Source organism: Panthera tigris, chromosome A1 (assembly GCF_018350195.1).
Source record: "Panthera tigris isolate Pti1 chromosome A1, P.tigris_Pti1_mat1.1, whole genome shotgun sequence".
Lineage (NCBI taxonomy): Eukaryota > Metazoa > Chordata > Mammalia > Carnivora > Felidae > Panthera > Panthera tigris.
The window spans coordinates 198,393,130-198,417,427 of NC_056660.1; the positions used below are offsets into that span (position 1 = coordinate 198,393,130).

General features: G+C 37.0%; 1 protein-coding gene across 2 annotated transcripts in view; it reads right to left on the reverse strand.

Annotated features, from left to right (window-relative positions):
* Positions 1–24,298, reverse strand: part of NDUFS4 (NADH:ubiquinone oxidoreductase subunit S4) — a 112,675-nt gene that overhangs the window by 81,875 nt on the left and 6,502 nt on the right. The window contains exon 1 of one of the 2 annotated variants that reach the window (XM_042994916.1): positions 3,653–3,674. The exons of the other annotated variant lie outside the window; for it this stretch is intronic. Coding sequence (XP_042850850.1) covers positions 3,653–3,657 — 5 coding nt within the window. The 5' untranslated portion in view covers positions 3,658–3,674. Of the gene's footprint in view, positions 1–3,652; positions 3,675–24,298 lie in introns of those variants that run through there. 2 annotated transcript variants of the gene reach the window in all.

The following is a 24,298-nucleotide window of genomic DNA, read 5'->3' on the forward strand; positions in this document are numbered from 1 at the left end:
CCAATGGAAAAAAAGGTAATCTTTCTATTAAGTGGAACTGCAACATATCCACATACAGAAAAAGTTATCCACCCACTAACCTTACACTGTTCACAAAAATTAACTGAAACTGGATCATAGACCTAAATGGAAGAAGCAAAACTATCAAGCTTCTAGAAGGTAACATAGAACTCTAGGCACCTTGGTTTGCTTTTGAGTTTTTAGATACAGCACTAAAAGCAAAATCCATGAAAGAAAAAATAGATGAGTTGGACTTTTTAAAAATTAACAGCTTCTGCTCTGCAAAAGATGCTTTAAGACAATAAAAAGACAAGCACAGACTGGAAGAAAGTATTTGTAAAACACATATCTGATGAAGAATTTGAATCTAAAACATACAAAGGGGTGCCTGGGTGGCTCCATTGGATTGAGCATCCAACTTTGGCTCAGGTCATTATCTCACAGTTTGTGGGTTTGAGCCCCGCATCAGGCTTTGTGCTGACAGCATAAACCCTGGAGCCTGCTTCAGATTCTGTGTCTCCCTCTCTCTCAGCCCCTCCCCCACTCATGCTCTGTCTCTGTCAAAAATAAACATTAAACATACAAAGAACTCTCCAAATTCAACAAAAAAAATGGTCCAGTTTTAAAGTATGCAAAAGATCTGAATAGATACCTCACCAAAGAAGATATATAGATGGCAAATAATCATATGAAAAGTTGTTCAACATATTTCATTAGGGAATTGAATTCAAACAATGAGATGCCACTATGCACCTATTAGAATGGCTAAAATCCAAAAAACTGACAACACCCAAATACTGACAAGCATGTGGAGCAACAAGAAGTCTCATTCATGCTAGTGGGAATGCAAACGGCACAGCCACTTTATAGCACAGTTTGGCAGTTTCTTACAAAACTTAACATACAATCCAGCAACTGTGCTATGAGTTATTTACCCAATTGAAATGAAAGCATATGTCTACACAAAAATCTGCACAAGGATTATTTATCACAGCTTTATTCATTATTGCCAAAAACTGAAAGTAACCAAGATGTCCTTCTATAGGTCAACTGGTAAACTGTGGTGGAGCCATACAATGGAATAGAATTCAGTGAGAAAAAGAAATTGGCTGGAGAAAGTATTTGCAAATTACATATCTGACAAGGGATATCCAGAATATAGGGGCACCTGGGTGGCTTAGTCGGTTAAGCGATCAACTTTGGCTCAGGTCGTGATCTCAAAGTTCGTGGGTTTAAGCACAGAGCCTGTTTCAGCTCCTCTGTCTCTCTCTGCCTCTCTCTCTCAAAAATAAACATTTAAAATATTTTTTTAAATGAGAAAATGACTTAACAGAGATTTCTCAAAGGGAGATACACAAAAGGCCAATAAACATATGAACCACTGTTCAACACATCACTAATTATCAGGGAAATGCAAGTCAAAACCAAAAGATACATCATACTCATTAGAAAGGGGAAGGAAGGAAGGAAGGAAGGAAGGAAGGAAGGAAGGAAGGGAGGGAGGGAAGGGAAGGGAGGGAGGGAGGGAGGGAGGAGCAAGTGCTAGCAAGGATGTGGAGAAAATGGAACCACTGGTGGGAATGTACAATAGTGTAGATGCTATGGAAAACTGTGTGACAATTCATAAACAAAACAAAAAAAAATTAGAAATACAATTACCAAATGATCTAGCAATTCTACTTCTGGATATATATTTAGAAGAACTGAAAGCAGGATCTGACTAGATATTTGTTCACCAATGTTTAGAGCAGCATTATTCACATTAGCCAAAAGGCAGAAGAAACCCACAGATGGGATGAATGGATTAAAAATAATTTAGTGTAGGGGTGCCTAGGTGGCTTAGTTGGTTAAGTGTCCAACTCTTTTCTTTTTTAAATGTTTATTTTTGAGAGAGAGAGAGAGAGAGAGAGAGAGAGACACTGAGAGAGAGAATGAGCAGGGGAGGGGCGAAGAGAAAGGAAGACACAGAATGTGAAATAGGCTCCAGGCTCTGAGCTGTCAGCACAGAGCCTGACATGGGGCTCAAACCCACAAACCGTTGAGATCATGATCTGAGCCAAAGTCAGACGTTTAACCAACTGAGCTGCCCAGGCACCCCTTAAGTGTCCAACTCTTGATTTCAGCTCAGGTCATGATCTCATGGTTAGCCCCCCACTGGGCTCTGTGCTGACAGGACAGAGCCTGCTTGGGATTCTCTCCCTCTTTCTCTGCCCTTCCCCTGCGCACATGCTCACTCTCACTCTCATAAAGTAAATATTAAAAAAATAATTTAGTATATACATACAACAAAACACTCTTAAAAAGAAAGGATATTCTGACACATGCTACAACACCGAGGAACCCTAAAGAAAGGGTTATATCACATGCTAGGTGATATAAGCCAGTCACAAAAGGACAGTGTATGATTCCACTCAATATGAAGTACGTAGAGTAGTGATATTCATAAAAACAAAAAGTAGAATGGTGGTTGCCAGGGACTGGGAGGAGAGGAGAATTGATAGTTATTGTTTAATGGGTATAGAGTTTTAGTTTTAGAAGTTGAAAAAAGGTTCTGGAGGTGACAGTAGTGATGGTTGCACAACAATATGAATGTACCTATGTCACTGAACTACACTTAAAAATGGTTAAAATGGTAAACTTTGTATTATGTAAATTTTACAATTTTTAAAAATATACGCCTTGTAAAGAAACTGTTTACCTTGTTTACACCACTAACAAAGAGGAATATACCCATACAAGTTTGTCAAAGCTACTGATTTATAGCTTTGCCTAGAGAAAGCTTCTTCACGTATGTACGTAGGTCTATATATAATCAATGTCTTCACACATTTTTATTTAAGTTTTTATTTATTATTTTGAGAGAGAGAGAGAGAGAGAGAGAGAGAGAGAGAGAGGAGGGAAAGGACAGAGAGAGAGGGAGAGGCAGAGAGTTCCAAGCAGGCTCCCCAGCACAGAGCCTGACGTAGGGCTCGAACTCATGAACTATGATCATGATCTGAGCCGAAACCTAGAGCTGGATGTTCAACTGACTGAGCCACCCAGGCACACCAATCTCTTCACAAATTTTTAGAAGATCAAATTGAAGATGTTGAACTTCAATATGATTACTCATCTGTACTGCCTCAGGTAGCATATTTTCCAAAAAAAATATGCATGTCTGGAGGTGCCTGGGTGGCTCAGTTGGTTAAGCGTTCAACTTCAGCTCAGGTCATGGTCTCGCGGTGAGTTCAAGCCCCACCTTGGGCACTGTGCTGACAGCTGGGAGTCTGGAGCCTGCTTCAGGTTCTGTGTCTCCTCCTCTCTCTCTGCCCCTCCCCTGCTCATGCTCTGTCTCTCAATAACAAACATTAAAAATTTTTTCAAAAAAAAATATGCATGTCAAGTGCACGTCTATGTAACACGAAATAAGTGATACTTTATTAACATACTAATACCAATTACCACCCTAGTGATTTTTCAGACCATTGCTTTGGCACCATTATTCAACACATGTTTTTCATAATAATAATTGATACTTTTCATGTTATCAATAGAGCAAATTTTCTTTAATATATCAATGATTATAAAGAACAAAACACAAGGAAAAGCAAGCCCAGGATGAACAAACTGACTAGTCAAGTAACTATTGGACATTTTCAATGAGGTTACCTACCTCATTTACCTTTTAGCATCAAGAGCCTTAATTCATCACAGTAGTTCTTACTTCAGAGGTACTATCTTTAACAAACAAACAAAACAAAACAAAAAAAGATTCTACTAATCAACCACACAAAATTCTCTATGTTCCTCACAAGGCTTATGTGTGAACCATTACAGTTGTGCCCAGTATTCTAGTTCTCATTCCATGCATATGGCAAGATTACACTTCACCACCATCTCTAAAGTTAGGTGTGGGCATGTGACTTATTTCAGCCAATGAAAGAAAAGGAAGTGGCACTATTTAGTAGCTTTAAAAGTCAGTGCATAATTGCCTATCTCTTTTCCCCTGTCAGAGAAACCAATTGCCTTTTTTCCTCTGTCAGAGAAAACAACAGTGGTCAGTGAGGACAAACAGTGGAGAAGTAGAGCTTCTGGCTGTCCCACTAGGGATATGAAACATGAACAATAAATAAATCTGTTAGTTTTAGCCACAGATATTGTGGGGTTTGGTATCTTAACTGATATAGCTTGATAAGCAATTCTCTTTTCAAGTACTTCTCTAGGGAATGCCATATGAGAACTTAAGTTGTATAATGCCTGTTTCACTCTGACTGTTTGAGATTGGAAGTATTACACATTGAGAGTTTACTATTTTCAAGTGAATCAAGATGTCCCTTTTAAAAAGCACATTTTTGGTCTTTAAGGGCCACGTGATTTATTTTCTTATAGCTTCAAAGAAAAAAAACGGATCAAAAAGCCAAGAGACAATTTGCTTCACACCAGCTTTAATGCTACTGTTTCATCTTGGACAGCTTATCTAATTTAAAAGAAAAAAAAAAAAAGCAATGTATTTTATCCTCATTTATCTTCACTTTGAAGTATTCCAACTTGTCGCTTATTTGCTCCAGTTTAGGAATCTTTTGGTTTAAAACTTCTAACTGCCATAAAACCATTGGGATTATGTTTGAATCATAAATATATTTTAAAATGAAATTCCATCACAGAAAATGTGCTGAAATTATAAGACATGAAAACTGAACAGACTAGCACTCATCATCTAGCAATAACCATCAAAGAGAAAGCTAGTTGGTAGGTGCTGCTTATTCTTCAATTCATAAAGTATCCGTCCTTTAGCAAACCTAGCACTCTTGGGCACGCAATTTCTTAAAGTCAATGATTACATGATTGAGAGTAATTACAAATACATTTAGAAGAAAAAAATCACTATTTTTTTTTTTTAACTTCATGACACAATTGGGAAAACAGCCATGTAGTAACTCAGTAAATCAGTCAGACCCATGTTAAAACTTCAGATCTGCCACTTAAGAGCAATATGATCTTGAACAAATTACTTCACAATTCTGCATTTCAATTTCCTCATCTGCAAAAATAAGGATAATAATAACTCACAGAATGAGTGGCAGAATTACATAGCCTGTTAAGTAACAGGCATGGAGTGTGGGGTGTACAGAAATGTTCACTTCTTCCCCCCATTAACAACATTATCAGCTCATTTAGGGGCAGGAGAGAAAAGGGAACCCTATAAAAGATTGACAAACACATCTTTTCCAGATTTTCTCTAAAGAATGTAAACAGCTAACTTTCCTTTTTCTGTCCAATTCACTATAAAGTACTACCAAATCCACTCCTGTCCTTATTCCCTCCCACCTTGACCAATAAAACAATCACTTAATTGGTGACCCTGATTCTAGTCTTATCATCTTTAAAGGCATCTTCCACATCACCAAGTAATTACAACCAATCATTCCACTCCACTACTTAAAATCCTTCATTGGCTGGTGGTAATTTATCTTACAATATGGATGGAGTACTGTGATATATATAATTTACTTTCAAATAGCTTAGGTAAAAAAAGAATATACGTGTATGTCCATTTTGCTCATATACATACATATGCATATATAGTCATATATGTAAATTTTATACATATAATACATAAATGCAAAATGAGCAAAAAACAGCAAAATATTAACAATGATAAACCTAAGTGGTGGGTTTATGGATTCATTGTAGTCTAACTTTTTAGTATAAGATTTTAATAAAAACTTGAAAACCTGAGGGGTGCCTGGCTGGCTCAGTCAGTGGAGCATGCAACTCTTGATCTCAGGGTTGTAGGTTCAAACCCCATGCTGTGGGTAAAGATTACTTAAAAAAATAAACCTTATAAAAAGTTGAAAAAGCAAAATGAAAAATATTATTAGTATGCTTTATTTATGGAAAAATGGAAAGAGTAAAAATGTATTTACTTGAATATGCACAAACTCCAAGCATAGGAAATTATTAACAGTGATTTCTTGATGGGTGGGGAAAGCAGTGGGAAATGAGCAAACAGGAAACAGAGATGAGAAAGACTCATACAATTTACATACACAGAATTCTATGACTGCATTATCTCTTTAAAATATTACACTGAAAAGTAATGTTGACCATAGTTTTACACACTGCATACTGTGAGGATTAAGTGAGACAATGTATATAAAGCTTTAGTAAGTGCTTGGCACTTGGTCAAGGCTCAGTAAATGTTAGCTAGTCCAGCTGTTGAAAAAAAAATTAAATCTTCAGTATTAATAGTACCATCTAATATGTACCAGTTAATTTTAATCTACACCCTCAGATGGTTAGTTGTGCTCTCCAGAAATGACTACTTATGAACATGAATTCCAAATCACCACTATCAACATTTATATCGAAGGATTTTTTTGATTGGTCAAAGGCAAGACTGAAATTATTTTTCCTTGATGAAATGACTGGAATTTGAAATATATGACTGCTAGGAAAACCACGTGGGCACCACTAAGAAAGTTTAACAATTTAGCAAGTTCAGCAGCCTAGACTTTTCGAACAACACTCAGTACCATTTGGGCCCAGGATCTCCCACTTCAAAGAAGCCACTGTTGTCTAACATGACCATTCTTGCTATCAGACTACTGCTACTGTTTATCTTTTAGTGAACCAAGTCTCTCATCACAGAGTCTTCATGGAGGACCCTGCTATCTGACTTGACAGCACACCATTCTGTCACCCACACCACAGGCCCAAAATGGAGTCATTTATGCTGGGGCCAAGTCACCAAACTGGGGCTTAATATCCAACTAATTGCAGTTTCAGCCTCCCCCAGAAATGCGGTTTTAAACAGTCGGGAATTTACTGGTCAGCACCAATGAGGTAATATGGGCCTGTCTCCATTCCCCAAAGGAAGATGAGATAATCAACCTAATAAGACCCTCTCCCCACTCCAAGGTAGGTGACCTTACCCCAAAAAATCCTTTCTTCTGTTTATTTTTTTTTTAATTTTTTAATGCTTATTTACTTTTGAGAGAGAGACAGAGTATGAGCAGGGGAGGGGCAGAGAAAGAAAGAGACACAGAATCTGAACCAGGCTCCAGGCTCTGAGCTGTCAGCACAGAGCCCGACACGGGGCTCGAACCCACGAACTGCAAGATCATGACCTGAGCCAAAGTCGCATGCTCAACCAACTAAGCCACCCAGGCGCCCCATCCTTTCTTCTGTTTGTAACTTCCTTGTCGTGCTTTTAAAAACCTTTGCCTTTCTGTACTCTCTGGAGCACCTTTCTAGACAGCATGCTGACCAATCCATGAATAAACCCAATTAGATCTTTAAAATTTACTCGGTTGAATTTTTGTTAACAATTCCTATCATCAGAAGTCGGTACCATCTACCTTTAGTGAACCAAGGCATCACCTCATAGAGCTAATAAGATTAAATGAGGTATAAATGATAATAAGCACTTAACACAGTTTTTAATCTATTCCAAGTAAAATTACCAGCAATCATTATTACTTTGAGAAACTAAAGTTGTTAAATCAACAATTCCATTTAGAAGTTTTAAGTTTTTATTAGATTAACCCTAGAATTCATACCAATTCTAAGACACGGATTCAACTACAAAAAAATTTTCACATTAAAAACACAAAAATTTCAGATTAAAAACAATTGGGGGCACCTGGGTGGCTCAGTCAATTAAGTGTCTGACTTCAGCTCAGGTCATGATCCCACAGTTTGTGAATGTGAACCACACACCGGGCTCTCTGCTGTCAGCACAGAGCCCATTTGGGATACTCTGTCCCCCTTTCTCCTTGCCCCTCCCTCCACCTCAAAAACAAACATTTTTTTTAAAAAAGCTTTAAAAATAACTAAACAACAATTAATTTCCCAAAATAGCTATAGTAGATGTTTGCTACCTGTGACCTGTTTTAGAGCATTTTTTGACATCAGGAACAAATCAAAGAAAGATTTAGTGGGGTGCCTGAGTGGCTCAGTTGGTTAAGCGGCCAACTCTTGACTTCCGTTCAGCTCAGGATCTCACAGTTGGTGAGTTCGAGCCCCACATCAGGCTCTGTGCTGACACTGGGGAGCCTGCTTGGGATTCTCTCTTCCTCTCTCCCTGCCTCTCCCCACCTCATGCTTTCTCAAAATAAATAAACGTTAAAAAAAGGAAAGATTTAGTAATAAATTACTATGTCTAAAGATGAGTTAATAAAAGAAAAACTGAAAATATTCTGTACTAGTTTAGCAAAGCAGTGCCACTTTGAAATACAGTATTATTTTTTAAATAATGTATGTCTGTAAAGTTAATTTGTTTAAACAAATTCAAATAGAATCTAAAAAAACCAAAAGTGTAAAATACAATCTAGACTTACCACTTCATAAACATAACACAACAATATATATGCACAAGAGCACAAAAAGCTACATAAAAACAAAGGCACACACACACAGAAAACTTCATAGTGGTTAGCTTAATAAAGAAAATAGGCTGTTATTATTCAACTAATAGTTTTATAGGCACTGATACCATTAAAAAAAAAACAACAATCACTGTAAAATGTATCCAAATCCAGTCAGTAAAACTGCAGACTGATAATCCTGAACAAAGTAATTAAAAATTGCACTGACTTCAGAAAATTACTTAGCTAAACACCTAAGTCTATTGTCAGGTGTATATACAATTTGATTTCAATCACAAAACTAATATAATCAATAAGAAAACGAGACATGAAACCAGTACTTTTTCCTTTGACCTTTCATAATAACATTCCATCTTTTAAAAATATTCACCTAAAGAAGATTTTGTTTTGAAATATAATTGACATAAATAGCATATTAGTTTCAGGTATACAACATAATGATTCACTATTTGTATATATTATGAAATGATAATCACAGTAAGTCTAGTTAACATCCATCACCACACACAGTTACAAATTTTTTTGTGATGAGAACTTTCAAGACCTACTCTTAGCAACTTTCAAATATGCTATAGTCACTATGCTATACCTTAAAAAGATGCTTTGACTTTACATTTTCTTGACGAATATCCAGGCAATAAAATATTCTTTGTTTTTTTTTTGTCTTTTTTTTTTTTAATAAAATATTCTTTGAAGAAAAATCTAATGATCTGGCAAGAGCTAATACTTCAATTACAAAGTAGTATATCTATGTTCAAAAAGCCCAGATGAACTCTGCTGACCATATATTTAAGAATGTAGGGATGCCTGGCTGGCTTAGTTGGTAGAGTGTGCAACTCTTGATCTCAGGGTTTTGAGTTCAAGCCCCACGTTAGGTATAGAGATTACTTAAAAATAAAATCTTGAAAGAAAGAAAGAGAAAAAGAAAGAAAGCAAGCCAAAATTCTAATTCTTATTCTCAATTAATCAAAAATGATGACGATTAATTAAAACATCTATGTTGGGGCACCTGCCTGGCTCAGTTAGTAGAGCATGCAACTCTTGATCTTGAGGTTACGAGTTTGAGCTCCACATTGGGCACAGAAAAAATAAAATCTTGAAAGAGAGAGACACAGACAGACAGGAAGGGAAGAAAGGGAAAGAGAAAAAGAAACAAGCATCTATGTCTTATGCACAGTGCTAGACTCCATAGCTAGCTTTAAAATTTTTATTGGATAAAGGCAAACATATAAACAATAATATCAATGTCACTGCTTTGAATGCTAGTAGTAATTTCTATGATAATGGTACATATTAGGTGCTTTTCCATTTATGGAAGAACAACTGTATTGGGCACTGGGAAGTACTGTGGCAGATGGCAGGACTATCAAGTAAAACTTCCTTAACAATGTTGCCACAGGGCGCCTGGGTGGCTCAGTTGGTTAAGCATCAACTTTGGCTCAGCTCATGATCTCATGGTTCATGGGTTCACACCCCACATTGGGCTCTGCACTGACAGTGTAGAGCCTGCTTGGAATTCTCTCTCCCTCTCTCTCTGCCCCTCTCCAGCTTGCTCTCTACCTCAAAATCAATAAATTCAAAAAAAAAGTTTAACCATCACTTTCTCTATGGAGCATCTTTTGAATTTACAAGCTTAGACTATAATACTAATTTTATGTGGTTTTAGAGTACTCTGTTTTTAACTTTTACTTTTTCTAGTGCTTGTTATGCTTCATTGTGATTGCTTATTTCCTTGTCTCTGCTTCCCACCAGACGTCAGTTCTTTGAGAGCAGGAACTGTTTCTTCTTCACTTTTGTGTTTCACAGCATTACACAATCTTCAGCAAAGAAAAGATACTCAGTAAATACCTATGGGCTCATTTGATTATGGAATAGTATAAACATTTAAAAATATTGCATAGCAGCCATTTCCTTAAGCAGGATAGCATTTCAGATTTTTGTTTTCCTCATGAACCAACTCTTTAGAGTTTTAAATGTAGCCATCATGGTCAGTGACATCACAGATTACTGAAAAGTGATGACTTACAGGTTAATGGCACATCCTCCTCTTCCATTTCTCGAATAATAGTATCGCAGACTTTATCTTATGGCAACGTTTACTAAAATGTGTAAGGAGAATTTTGTCAGAAAGACAGCTTTCACTGCAACTTGAGTTTTCACTAGGACTCCAAAATTTTTCATCAAAGCTAGAAAAGATGAACATATATTGCACATATAAATACTGCCAAAAGTATTTTTTTTCTGTAATAAATAGCTACACAGCTATTATACTATAGATTTTGGAATTGCTGAATGCTCAAAATGCTCAAAATGCAGAATACACACTGACTTTTAAGAATGAGAATTACACATTCTGCTGTTACAGCCCACATTAAACAAACCACATAATTTTACTTAAATTTGTTCAGTTCTATTTGTTTTAGAAATAAAATCAATTAAAAAATGGAATCTATTAGGGTTTAAGGCATTTTGGAATATTGTAGGTATTGTTGAATTTTATTTAATTTACTGGGAGGGAGTTGGGAGAAGGCAAAATATGAAGCAATGGTGGAAAAATAAATATTTGGGGGAAAGAATTCATGATTTTTCAACTAAAATTTGAACTGTTTTGTGGTACTATATATAATTTTAAAATAAATTATGAGCATGTTTGCCAAGATTGTACCACACATAATAGGCACTTAATGGGAATGAATCAAAGTAATATGCTAAACATTTTTTAATTCCCTTTTCAATCCTGCAGCATTGAATGCTTGGTGAAAACAAAAGTATCTGGACAGTACAGGCAACGTTTTGAGTTTTTTCTTTTTTCTTTTTTTTAGGTTTATTTATTTATTTTGAGAGAGAGAGAACGAATGAGCGTGGGAAGGCCAGAGGGAGAGGGAGGAGACAACAATACATGGGTTTCTAGCTAGGTAACTGGCAAGTTACTGGTAACAGGAACTAAGGGAGAAAAAGAATGGAGTGGTAGAGGATATGATCATAATCAAATTGTTTCAGATATACTGTGATTGAGAGGCCTATAAAAAATCCAAGTGGAGACATCCAAGTAGAGATCTAAGGGTCTAGAAGTCCAGAATTCAAGAAAAGGATGCAGAGTTACATCTCAAAGGAAAGCAGGTCCAAAAGTCAGTGTGTTAGGCAAAAACTACAAAGAATGAAAATTATCTTTGGAAATCCTTTAGGAAGCCCCTTACCAGTAAAGATATACCATCTCTTTTTTTTGTTCTTTTTTTTTTTTTTAAACATTTTTATTCACTTTTTGAGAGACTGACAGAGACAGAGAGCAAGCAGGGGAGGGGCAGAGAGTGAGGGAGACACAGAATCTAAAGCAGGCTCCAGGCTCTGAGCTGTCAGCACAGAGTCGGATGCAGGGCTCAAACCCACAAACTGGTACATCATGACCTGAGCTGAAGTCGGCTGCTTGCTTAACTGACTGAGCCATCCTGGTGCCCCATACCATCTCTTAATAAGCCAGTCATCTCGCACCGGAACAACTGCTGTTTCTTGGTTGAGTACTAAATAATAACTAAGTAGAATAATAAGAGAATTCAGTTGAATTTTTAAATGTTTTTAAACATCTTTTACCCTTTTTAAGTTGTGTGCTGACTGGCTTGAGTGAAAAGTATATATTATAGCAAATGAACCATATACATTTAGGCTTGAGTACAAATAGATGGTAACTGAAGTCATGGTAGATGAGATACAAGGAAAGCTTGTTAGTTTTCTACTGCCGCTGTAACAAATTACCACAAACTTAGTGGATTAAAACAACATAAATTTATTTTCTTACAGTTCTAGAGGTCAGAAGTCCAAGATGAGTCTCACAGTCTAATAATGTGTCAAGCAAGACTGGTTCCTTCTGGAAGCTCCAAGAGAGAATCTGTTCCTAATCTTTTTTAGCTTTTAGAGGCTGGTGGCATTCCTTAGCATACGGTCACATCGCTGCAGTCTCGGCTTCCATGGTGACATTTGCTTTTCCTCTGACTCATAATACATCCTTCCTAATAAGACCACTGTGATTACATCGGGCCTGCCAGGATTACCTCCCATCTCAATATCCTCAACTTAATCCTATCTGCAGAGTCCCTTTTGCCACCTAAGGTAACATTCACAGGCTCTGAGGATTAGAACATTGGATATATTTGGGAAGAAGGAGACAACTATTCAGCCTACCACAGAGAGAATGCAAATAACAGTATTGGTAATTCTCTAGTTCTTATACTGGATGGTGGGTCCACAAGAATTCACTTTGTCAGTATGCTTCCTAAAATATGTATGTTACATATATTCAAGTGTATACAAAATATTATATAATGTAAAACATTTTTAAAGGAATAAAGAGCTATTAAATCAAATGAGAAATATTGACAGCTCAAGGAATGGGCAAAAGATGATGGGGCACTCAAAGGGAACTGAGAAGGAGAAAAGCCAAAGTATAAGTCAAAGGAAGAATCTTTCAATTACAAGAAAGTCATCTTTTGGGACTGCAAAGGTCACATAAGATACGGATTGAGAAGAGTTTATTAATTTAGCAACAGGGTCACTGTCGACCTTGATGAAAGTTATTTCAGTGGAATGTGGATGCCAAAAATAGATTGCATTGAGCTGAGGAGTGCATGGGAGGTCACAATCTGGAAAAAGCCAGGTGCAGATAATTCTTTCATATACACATGAATAAAATACTGTAAATAAACAAACAAAATCCAAGTTGCTCTCATAATCCAGGAAGAAGAACTAGAATCTAGGTAAGATTTATGAAAGGAAAAAAACAAAGGTGAGAAAGGAAAGAACAAAAAGGAAAAGAAAGAAGCCACAAAAGAAAGAATAGGGCACCTGGATGGCTCAGTCAGTTAGGGGTCCAACTCTTGTTTTTGGCTCAGGTCATGATCTCATGGTTCCTGAGTTTGAGCACCACCCTGGGGCTCTGTGCTGACAGTGCAGAGCCTGCTTGGGATTATATGTGTGTGTGTGTATATATATATATATATATATATATATATATATATATATATATATATATATATTTTATATGTTTATATATATATTTATATTTAAATATATATATATGTAACTTGAAAAGAGAGATTATGATATCCACTTTACAAAACAGAAAACAGGCACAAAGAAGGCACAGAGCTAGGAAGTGACATAGGTAGGACTCAAATATAGGTGGATCTGACCAAAATGTGTGCTCCTAACTGCTGTTGGACAGAGATGGTAGACTGGACTGATACATGAAGTAAAGTAGTTCAAGTATGAAGCTAAGAATACAGCCTGACAGCATGGTTAATATCAGGAGTTAATATGTCTATCTCTGGAAAGCAGTTTTTCCTGAAGCTTGGGTCAAGGACACTATTAAGACATTGTTAAGGGGACTGGCCAAATTAACAGTTTGAACTTGAAGTTGAAAGTTTAAATTTGAGACCAAAATTAAAATCTGAGCCCTAATAAGGGATCACTTATCAGCATTAACTAAGATGTACTTAAACCATGAACTCATCAGCAACAGAACAACCATGTTTTAAGTCTCAAGGGAAGAAGAAACTGAAATTTCTAAAATGACCTCAAATGCATGTTGTATCCATTCCAGTACCAGCTATGCACCAAAGTGGTATGTTGAACCACATTAATAAAATGGAAGACAAGGAGCACCTAGCTAGTTCAGTCAGCGGAGCGTGTGACTCGATCTCGGGATTGCAGGTTCAAGCTCAATATAGAGAATACTTACAAATAAAATCTTTTTTTTTAATTTATTTTTAACATTTATCTATTTTTGAGAGACAGAGCATGATCAGGGGAGGAGCTGCAGCAGGCTCCAGGCTCTGAGCTGTCAGCACAGATGCTGACATGGGGCTCAAACTCACAGACTGTGAGATCATGACCTGAGCCAGTCAGATGCTTAACTGACTGAGCCACCCAGGCACCCAAAAATAAAATCTTAAAAAATAAGAAGAAGATGGAAGACCAGGCTACCACCATATTAACAGTCAAAGATGACAGTGGGACAGGAGCAAGAGCCTAAAATGCAGCTGTAGAAAAAATAATTTAACTATCTTAGAATTATTCAGCAGTATCAGTGAAGAGAAAATAATCCAGAGAATGAGATTAGGAAGGTTACCAGCCACTAAACTTATCTGTTAACATTCTCAAATTCAAAGAAAAATCTGTAAATTGACCTTTGTTTACTGGGGTATTATACACAATCTCTGGTCAACTACCTGGTACATAGTACGGAAGTATTCTGCCATTATGAATTATTTATTTTGTAAAGTTTATTTATTTATTTTGAGTGAGAGAACATGTACAAGTTGGGGAGAAGGAAAGGACAGAGAGAGAGAAGAGAGAGAATCCTAAGTAGGCTCCGTGCTGTCAGCACAGAGCCCAATGTGGGGCTCAATCCCATGAACCATGAGATCATGACCTGAACCAAAATCAAGAGTCAGTCGCTCAACCCACTGAGCCACCCAGGCACCACCATCATGAATTCTTTAAACATGAAATTTTACAGAAGAAACCATCCCTTTCCTAGAGACTTCTATTACTATTTAGTTAAGTGAGTTTTAAGACCTCAGTTTCCCAATCCTTTGTCATGTCCTTCAGAGTACTGGTGAATAAAGCAAATTCCAATAAATGTGAGTTATTTACAACCCTAGCAATAGATTAGACTATAATTGTCAATAGACCATCTAAGATGAAATCATTCAGGGGTGCTTGGGTGGCTTAATCCAGTTAAGCGTCTGTCCAACTCCAGCTCAGGTCACAATCTTGCAATTCGTGAGTTCCAGCCCCACATCAGGCTCTCTGCTGTCAGCGCAGAGCCCACTTTGGACCCTCTCTCCCCCTCTTTCTCTGCCTCTCCCCCACTCTGCCCCTCCTGCCTCGTGCTCTCTCTCAAAAATAAAAATTTAAAAAGAAAAAAAAAGAAAATGAGATCATTGTCATGAGATGAAATAACATACAGAAAGCAATTACCTCAGTGCCTAAGTGCTCAGTACATAATAGCTAATAGAATTATTAGCACCCTCTCCAAAAAAAATCAGTTATAGAGACCCTTGAGTTATAATGAAGCCTGTAACCAATACCTTTGGTGCTCATGTCACCCCTCTGGCCAATTTGTCATTTGCCACCATTACAGACCTTCAGACTCAGGTTATGCACCAACATTCCATCTCAAGTGAACCAGCCCATTATGTATGCCTCAGGTCTTCAGGAGCACAGGTATAGCTCAAAGAACAGAAAAGTCTATACTTTCAACCACAGGAGAATGAAAAATAGTGGATAAATGTTCAAACCTTCCATCTTTCAAATGGACAATACTGAGAGGCATTCTGTATATTTCTTAGGAGGTTCCAGTGGAACTGAGTTTCTAGTGCTTACAGCAGCAATCTCAGCATCATACTTTTTCCTTCCTTGTCTAGAAATTCCTCATTTCTAGTTCCTGGGTCAACTCAAATAAATCATCTACACTCTACTTTAAGAAATGCCAATCTAAGATAAAGCCCAATCACAAGACCCAAAAGATGATCATCTAGACTTTGCTTGAATATTTCTATCCTACACATTCATCCTTAAAGCAGATGTTCCAAGGAACACCAAGACAGATGTTTCTAGTAAAGCCTGTAGAAATGCAGCCTTTTGAAAGTAGAAAAAAATGCAAATATTTGCTGAATGAGTGAATAAACTTTAGCAAGCAAAATCCCAGAGTTCATTAAGAAAAAAGGTAAGTCAGCCTACACAGTATACACACACATTATTTGTTCCTTAAAAATCCCTAAAGAGATCTTGATATAAAATACTATTCTTAATTTTTGTTTGAGAAGGCCTACCTTTCATTACACCTGACTTCCAGAGTTCCCATGTATGCATATGACACAGCAATATAAGCAGAATTACTATGACTATACGATGACTACATATTATAGTAAACCCTTAGTCTAATGACTCACTGATTATTTCCCTAAGATTTTTAAAACCTGGTACCAGGGGCGCCTGGGTGGCTCAGTCAGTTTAGCGTCTGACTTTAGCTCAGGTCACGATCTCACGGTTCATGGGTTCAAGCCCCACATCGGGCACTATGCTGACAGCTCAGAGCCTGGAGCCTGCTTCAGATTCTGTGTTTCTCTCTCTCTGCTCCTCCCCTGCTCAGGCTTTCTCTCTCTTGAAAATGAATAAATGTTAAAATAAATAAATAAATAAATAAAAATTACTTTAAAAAATAAGAAATATAAATAAATAAATAGATAAATAAATAAATAAATAAATAAAGCCTGGTACCAAAGAAAAGGATTTTCAGTCCCTCCCTGGTGATAAAGATATGGGATAGAAGTCTAAAAAAAACTTTCATTAGCTGTATCTGCCACATAGGAAAAAACAATCTCAAGTAGTAGCTGTCACTCAGAGAATGACAGAGACAAATTAGAAAGAGAGCCTGGTCCCTGTCTAGCTCTGGTCCCTGGGACCATTTAGCTGTATCCTTACCTTTTCCTTTGCTTGATAATATAAACCAATTCCCTCTTCTTGACTAAGCCAAGTCATTTGAGTTTCTAGGTTTCTGTCACTGGTAACTGAGAAAGGTCTAACACAAGAGCTAGTATAAACATAGTATAAGATCTAATACTCTCTATGGAAGGGCTAGAAAGTATGAGATCCATGAATCCCCTAAAAATAAAACTCTGATTTTGTATATAAGAGTACATATTCTAGAGAGAAGATACTAAAATTTCCGTCAGAATAAATCTCTGACTGCCATATCCTCTAAAGTTTAGATTTATTAGTTGATGGTCTAAGCCAGTAACTTAATGTATATTTCTGACCATTTATATGAGCAACAAATGTCCACCTTTTATTAAATGCCATGATTTTCAACCACAGGCACATATATTTTGAAATCCTCTCTCTACTTGTAAGATTCTGATATGTTGTTAATTCCTCCCTTCCTCCTCCAACAGCTGAGAATCAATGGTTTACAATCTGTATGAAAAACTTTTTGGAGTCATTTTTACATCTTTTAAATCTATTCAGATATGCTAAAATGCAAGAAATACTACAATTGACTTTAAAAAATAATTCATCCTAAGATGGTTGGTCCTGGTAAGATGTAGTAAGCACACTCCACCCTGTCTCTTCCACTAAATGTAACCATAAACTCAGGACAGGATACACAGAACAGCTTTTTGCTAAAAAAGCAAACAGCAGGCAGATCAAGGAAGTGAAATACCACTCAACCAGAAGTGAATTTATTTTTTTTTCTCCAGTATCCCCTGCCTGAATTTCATGTAGCCAGAAACCTAGGAGTGAGCATTCCTCCAGAACAATCACTCTGGCCCAAAGATCTACAAAGGAAACTAACAGAAATGTGTAAGTATGGAAACTACCCATGTTTTTCCCCATTTCTGTTCTCCCATGCACCATGCACAAGCTATAGGCAATCCCGTGGTCACATGGAAACCTGAAAGAGCCATCACTTCAGTTACTAAAGCTGTGATTCTAAAAAACAAAAACTAAACAAAACAAAACAAAAAACAGGACCAACACCTATTGTAGTTTTTGTTTTTTTCTAGTCTCCGTCTCTCCATCTCTTAGCCCCTGACTACAGAGTAGGGTAAGAAGAGTCACAAATTTCTGGATGGAAACTGAAAAGGGAAACCCAGGGAACTGGATTTTCAGAACATAATGCAATTAAACTCAAAATTAGTTAATAGGAAAATGAGAGGAAAATCTCCAAATACTTGGAAATTAAACAAAACTCCTCTAAATAATTTATGCATCAAAGACGAAGTCTCGGGGCACCTGGGTGGCTCATTAAATTCGGCATCTGACTCTTGATTTCAGCTCTGGTCATGATCTCACAGTTGGTGAGATGGAGCCCTATGTTGGGCTCTGTGCTGAGAGCGTGAAGCCTGCTTGGGATTCTCACTCCCTGTCTCTCTCTGCCCCTCCCCAGTTCTCTCTCTAAATAAACATTAAAAAGGGGGGGACACCTGGGTGGCTCAGTCAGTTAAGCCTCTGACTTCAGCTCGGGTCATGATCTCGCAGTTCATGGGTTCAAGCCCCGCATGAGGCTCTCTGCTGACAGCTCAGAGCCTGAAACCTGCTTCAGATTCTGTGTCTCCCCTCTCTCTCTGCTCCTCCCCTGCTCATGCTCTGTCTCTCTCTCAATGAGAGGAAGTCTCATTGAACATCCACTCATGATAAAAACTTTAGCCAACTAGTAGTAGAAGGAAACTTCCTCAACCTTAGCTAACACTCTACTTAATGGTGAAAACCTAAATGCTTCAAAGCCTGGTAAATGGGAAGAATGTCTAATGTCACCATTCTTTTTTAACATCCTTTGGGAAAATGAAAAGAAACAAAAGGGACAGAGACTGAAACAAAAGAAATAAACTGACGCTAGTCACAGACTGCATGATCATCTACTTTTAAAAATCCCAAAGAATTTACAAAATACATATAGGACAAGTAAATTTAGCAAGGTTATAGGATAAAAAGTCGTAACACAAAATCGATCTTTTTTTTTTTTTTAAGTAAGCTCTACGTTCAACATGGGGCTTGAACTCAAGACCTCAAGGGCAAGAGTCACAGGTTCCACCCATTGAGCCAGCCAGGAGCCCCCAAATCAATCCTATTTCTATATACAATTAGAAACTGAAAATTTTAGGGGTGCCTGGGTGACTCAGTAGGTTGAGCATCTGACTCTTGATTTTGGCTCAGGTCATGATCTCACAGTTCGTGGGTTCGAGCCCCGCATCAGGCTCTGTGCTGACAACTCAGAGCCTAGAGCCTGCTTCAGATTCGGTCTCCATCTCTCTCTGCCCCTTCTCTGCTCACATGCTCTCTCTCTCAAAAATAAACATTAAAATATTTTTTTAATAAAAATAAAAAATAAAATAAAGTCTAGATGAAAAGGCAAAGAAACTAGAATAGTCAAAAATTTTTTGAAAAAAAAGAATGAAACTGAAGAATCACAATCACTCAATTTTAATACACATTTACTCTGAAGCTATAGTAATCAAAGCTGTGTGGTAGTGGCAAAGGGATTTAGATCAATGCAACACAATAAAGAATACAAAAACAGACCCAGAAAGATATAACCAAATGACTGCTGACAAAGGTACAAAATCAATTCAATGGAAAAAGAATGGTCTTTTTTTTTTTTAATGTTTATTTATTTTTGAGAGAGACAGAGCACGAGCAGGGAAGGGGCAGGGAGACACAGAATCCGAAGCAGGATCCAGACTCTGAGCTGTCAGCACAGAGCCCGACATGGGGCTCAAAGCCACAAACTGTGAGATCATGATCTGAGCCAGAGTCGGATGCTCAACTGAGCCACCCAGGCACTCCTGAAAACAAATGGTCTTTAGGGGCGCCTGGCTCACTCAATCGGTAGAGCACACAACTCTTCATCTTGGGGTTGTAAATTCATCAGTTGTAGAGATTACTTAAAAATAACGCCTTAAAAAAACCAGAAACAAAAAGATAGTCTTCACAGTAAACACAAAATGGTGTTGAACAAGTGTATACTCACATGCAAAAAAAATTAACCTCAAATTTAATCTCACACTTCATACAAAATTCACTCAAAATGGATCATAGATCTGAATGTAAAATATTAAACTTCAAAACTTTGAGAATACAAAAAAATCTTCAACCTGCGGTTGCTCCCAAACATACAGCTGCAAACTCAGAAAACTCAGGAAACGGGTAAGCCCTGGAGCTTCAACAGCCTTCTGTTCCTTCCAGGGAATCCTGAGGGGCCTGGACAAATCAGAGGTATTGCTAATTGGTTATGTTGACACTATTGGCAAACAAATTGGGATAAACTCGACAAGAGAAGCCAATAACTCTACAGACAAGGGTTTGGAAAAGAGAAAGGGAAACATTTATTTCAGCAGCCATGGGAGATGGCAGGCTTGAGCCTTAACAATCTACCTCTACCAGCAAGATGGACACCTAGAGTTTTGAAGAGAGAGTTCAGAGGAGTAAGTTCAAGAGAGGCAAAGAGTGTGTGACTATGAGTAGGGGTCAGTATGTGTTTAGCCTATGATCATGGGCTAGAAGGGGATGGGTGAGGTGTGGTCTTCTAGGCATTCCACCACTATCTGGGCTCTTCTGGTCTGGTGGTTGGAATGTTTAGGTCATTGCAAAATTCTTTGTCAAGGCCTCAAGAAAGTACAATAAGTAACTGTTGGGGTCTATAGTTGAGCAAGAGGGCTCGCTGACAGGGTTCAGCAGAGTTCTTTGGACAACAAAAGTACTATCCATTAAAAAAAAAAGACTGGTAAGTTGGACTTCAAATAAATTAAAACTTTTACTCTGTAAAAGATACAGTTAAAGGAATAAAAGCTACAGATTGGGAGAAAATATTTACAAACCACATATATGACAAAAGACTTATATCCAGAATAGTTTAAGAACTCTCAGAGCTCAACAATAAAAAAACAAACAGCCCAATTAAAAAATAGGCAAAATATCGGGGCGCCTGGGTGGCGCAGTCGGTTAAGCGTCCGACTTCAGCCAGGTCACGATCTCGCGGTCCGTGAGTTCGAGCCCCGCGTCAGGCTCTGGGCTGATGGCTCGGAGCCTGGAGCCTGTTTCCGATTCTGTGTCTCCCTCTCTCTCTGACCCTCCCCCGTTCATGCTCTGTCTCTCTCTGTCCCAAAATAAAAAAAAAAAAAAAAAACCGTTGAAAAAAAAAAAATAGGCAAAATATATAAACAAACACTTCCCAAAGTTCAACATCATTAGCCATTAGGGAAACAGATATAAACCACAATGAGTTAGCCATCATGGAAATACAAATAAAAACCACCGGATACCACTTCACACTCACTAGAATGGTTATAATAAAGAAGACAATTACAAGTGTCAGAAAGGTTGTGAAGACACTGAACCCTCCTTTACTCTTGATGGGAATGTAAAATCGTGCAGCCACTTTGGAAAAAGAGTCTGGCAGTTAATCAAAAGACTAAACAGAGAGTTACAACATTATCCAGCAATTCAACTCTTCTGTATATCCCCAAAAGAATAAAAATATATGTATAACAAAAACTTACACACAAATGTTTCATAGGTCATTACTCATTAATAATCAAAAGTGTAAACCACCCCAATGCCCATCAACTAATGGATAAATAAAATGTGGTATGTCCATATAATGGAATATTATTTATCAATAAACAGGAATAAAGTATTGATAGATGCCACAACTTGGATAAACCTTGAAAACATTATGCTAAGTAAAAGAAGCTAGTCACAAAAGATCATATGTGATTCCATTTGTATGAAATGTCCAGAGCTGGCAAATCTACAGACACGGAAAGTAGATTCTTGGTTGCCTAAGACTGGGGGAAAGGGAGAAACAGAAGTAAAAGCTAGTGGGCACAGAGTTTCTTTTGAGGGTCATAAAAATGTTCTACAATTGGCTATGAATGGTTGTACAACACTGTGAATATACTAACAACCATCAAATTTTACTTTATGTGAGTAAATTTTATGGAATATAAATTATATCTCAATGAAATTGTTATTTAAAAAACCACAAACTTGGGTAGCTTAGTTGGTTAAGTGTCCAACTTCAGCTCAGGTCATGATCTCACAGTTCGTGAGTTCAAGCTCCGGAGCAGACAGCACAGAGCCTGCTTAGGATCCTCTGTCACCCCCTCTCTCTGCCCCTCCCCCTGCTCACTTTCTTTCTCAAAAATAAACATAAAAAAAAAAAGAGCCACAGTGAAATATCATTATACATCTATTAAAATGGCTAAATTAAAAAATACTGACAATATCACTGTTAATGAGACACAGAGTGACAAAACTTTCATACATTGCTAGTGAAAAAGGAAAATGATACAACCACTGTGGAAAATGGTTTATTAGTATCTTATAAAATTAAACAAATACTACCAATGACCCAGGAATCTCCCTCCCGGGTAGTTACTCTAGAAAAATGAAATCACGTTCATACAACTCCTGTACACAAGTATTTACTATAGTGGCTCTACTTATAAGTATTAAAAACCAAAAATAAGGACATTTGGTGAATGGATAAATTGTGTGGTACATCCACAAAATATTTACTACTTAGCCATAAAAAAGAATAAACTATAGATACACACAACAACTTAGGTAATCTCAAAGGCATTATGTTGAGTGAAAGACACCAATCTTCACAAAATTGTATACTGGTTCCACTTATATTATACTCTCAAAACTACAAAACTATGGAGATGAAGAAAAGATAACTTACTGCCAGGGTCTAGAGTCAGGAGGGATAACATGAGGGAGTCTTTCAGGGTGATGGAGTCTTTCAGGGTGATGAATTCTTTCAATATTCTGTACCCTGACTACTGTGGTGATTACACAAATCTATACATGTATTAAATTCTAAAAACTGTTCAGCAAAAGGAAAAAGTGAATTTTTCTTTATAATTTTAAAAACAAAAATTTTTTAATTCCGACTTAAAGTCAACTTTTCTCTTTAATTCAATTTCAACTCACTAAGTTATCACCTCTGGTAATTTCATTTAGTTAACAGTATACAGCTCAAAGAAAGATATTGGCAAAATGGAATATATCCTAAGGAGTACCAAGAGGTAGTAAATCATTAAGAAATCTGGTAATAAATTAACAAAGGGTAAAAAAACAAAACAACACACAATATATGCTAAGTCTAGAGCATACACTTAAAGGGGAGAATGAGTAATGACAAATATCTTAAATTATCTGAAAGGCTGACATGTGCATGGGGGTTAGAATTTTTCTACACAATATTAAAGGGAATATCACTTACCAACGAATCTAAAAGTAGAACGTTTTCTAGGGTTACCAGAAATTTACCATTTATTCCTCAAGTGTTAGATAATCAAGAAACAGGAAATTCTAGAGATTCCTGCATACACAAAAGGTCAGGCAGGAAGATCCTAGAGTTTTCTCCCAACTCAAACACTGTATGAATCTAATGACTATTACTTCTAGCCTTAACCTAGCAAAGTAAAAGGTATTGAACATCTAAAAAGGTAACCCTTCCTGCCAAAATATCACCTTTCATTGCATAAAGGTAAATATTACAAGGTAAAAATTTGAGTTCCAAATTTTTAAAAAGACTAAATAAATACAAAATCTTAACAAAAGCCATATTGAGATCTATTTTATTTTCCCAAATCTCATTTATACTAAGGATATTAAAATTAAACTCAAATTATTAATGCCTAATTAAATCTAATTTCATTAGACTTAAAAGACAAAAGTTATAAATATAAATTTCATGCAAATTTCTGTAAGTATATTGAAGAAATCTCCTGAAAAAGAAGTGCTCTTTCCACACAAAAAGTGGTAGTCCTCAAAAGAGCCAAAACATCTGTATTCACTTTAAAGCTCATCAAGACAGACTGACATTTTTAGGAGAAGCATATGGCTTGCTGAACAGTCATCTAGAACAGGATCTTTTGTCTAGTAAACCCTATTCAAGGACCATTTACTTATGTATAGAGTGGCTGAATAAAGGAAAGAACATATTTTCGAGTCCTAGAAAACACAAAGAAATAAACTCTTCATCTAGCTTTGTTAAGGATACAGCAAAACATATTACAAAGCAGCCAGATTTTTACTCTGAGACTGTGCCCTCAACATCTGAAACAATTCTAAGAAATCACTGAAACAAAAGAACTCTAGAAAAGCATGCAACTTTCTTAGAGAACTATATCCAGCCAAAGACCACCTCCCTAAAAAAGGCATTTCCATTTTAAAGGATAAAACACTTTCTTCTTAAAACTTTGAAGGGCAGAGTTCAACAGCTGCGCTATATTAAACCTGAGCTCTTCCAAAAGGAAGAACAAGAGTCTCTAGAGAGCGAGTAACATGGCCTGCTTTCTCCAAAATTACCAAAATGCCTGCTCTCCCTCAAAGGAAAATTTCTCCAAGAAAAAGCTTCC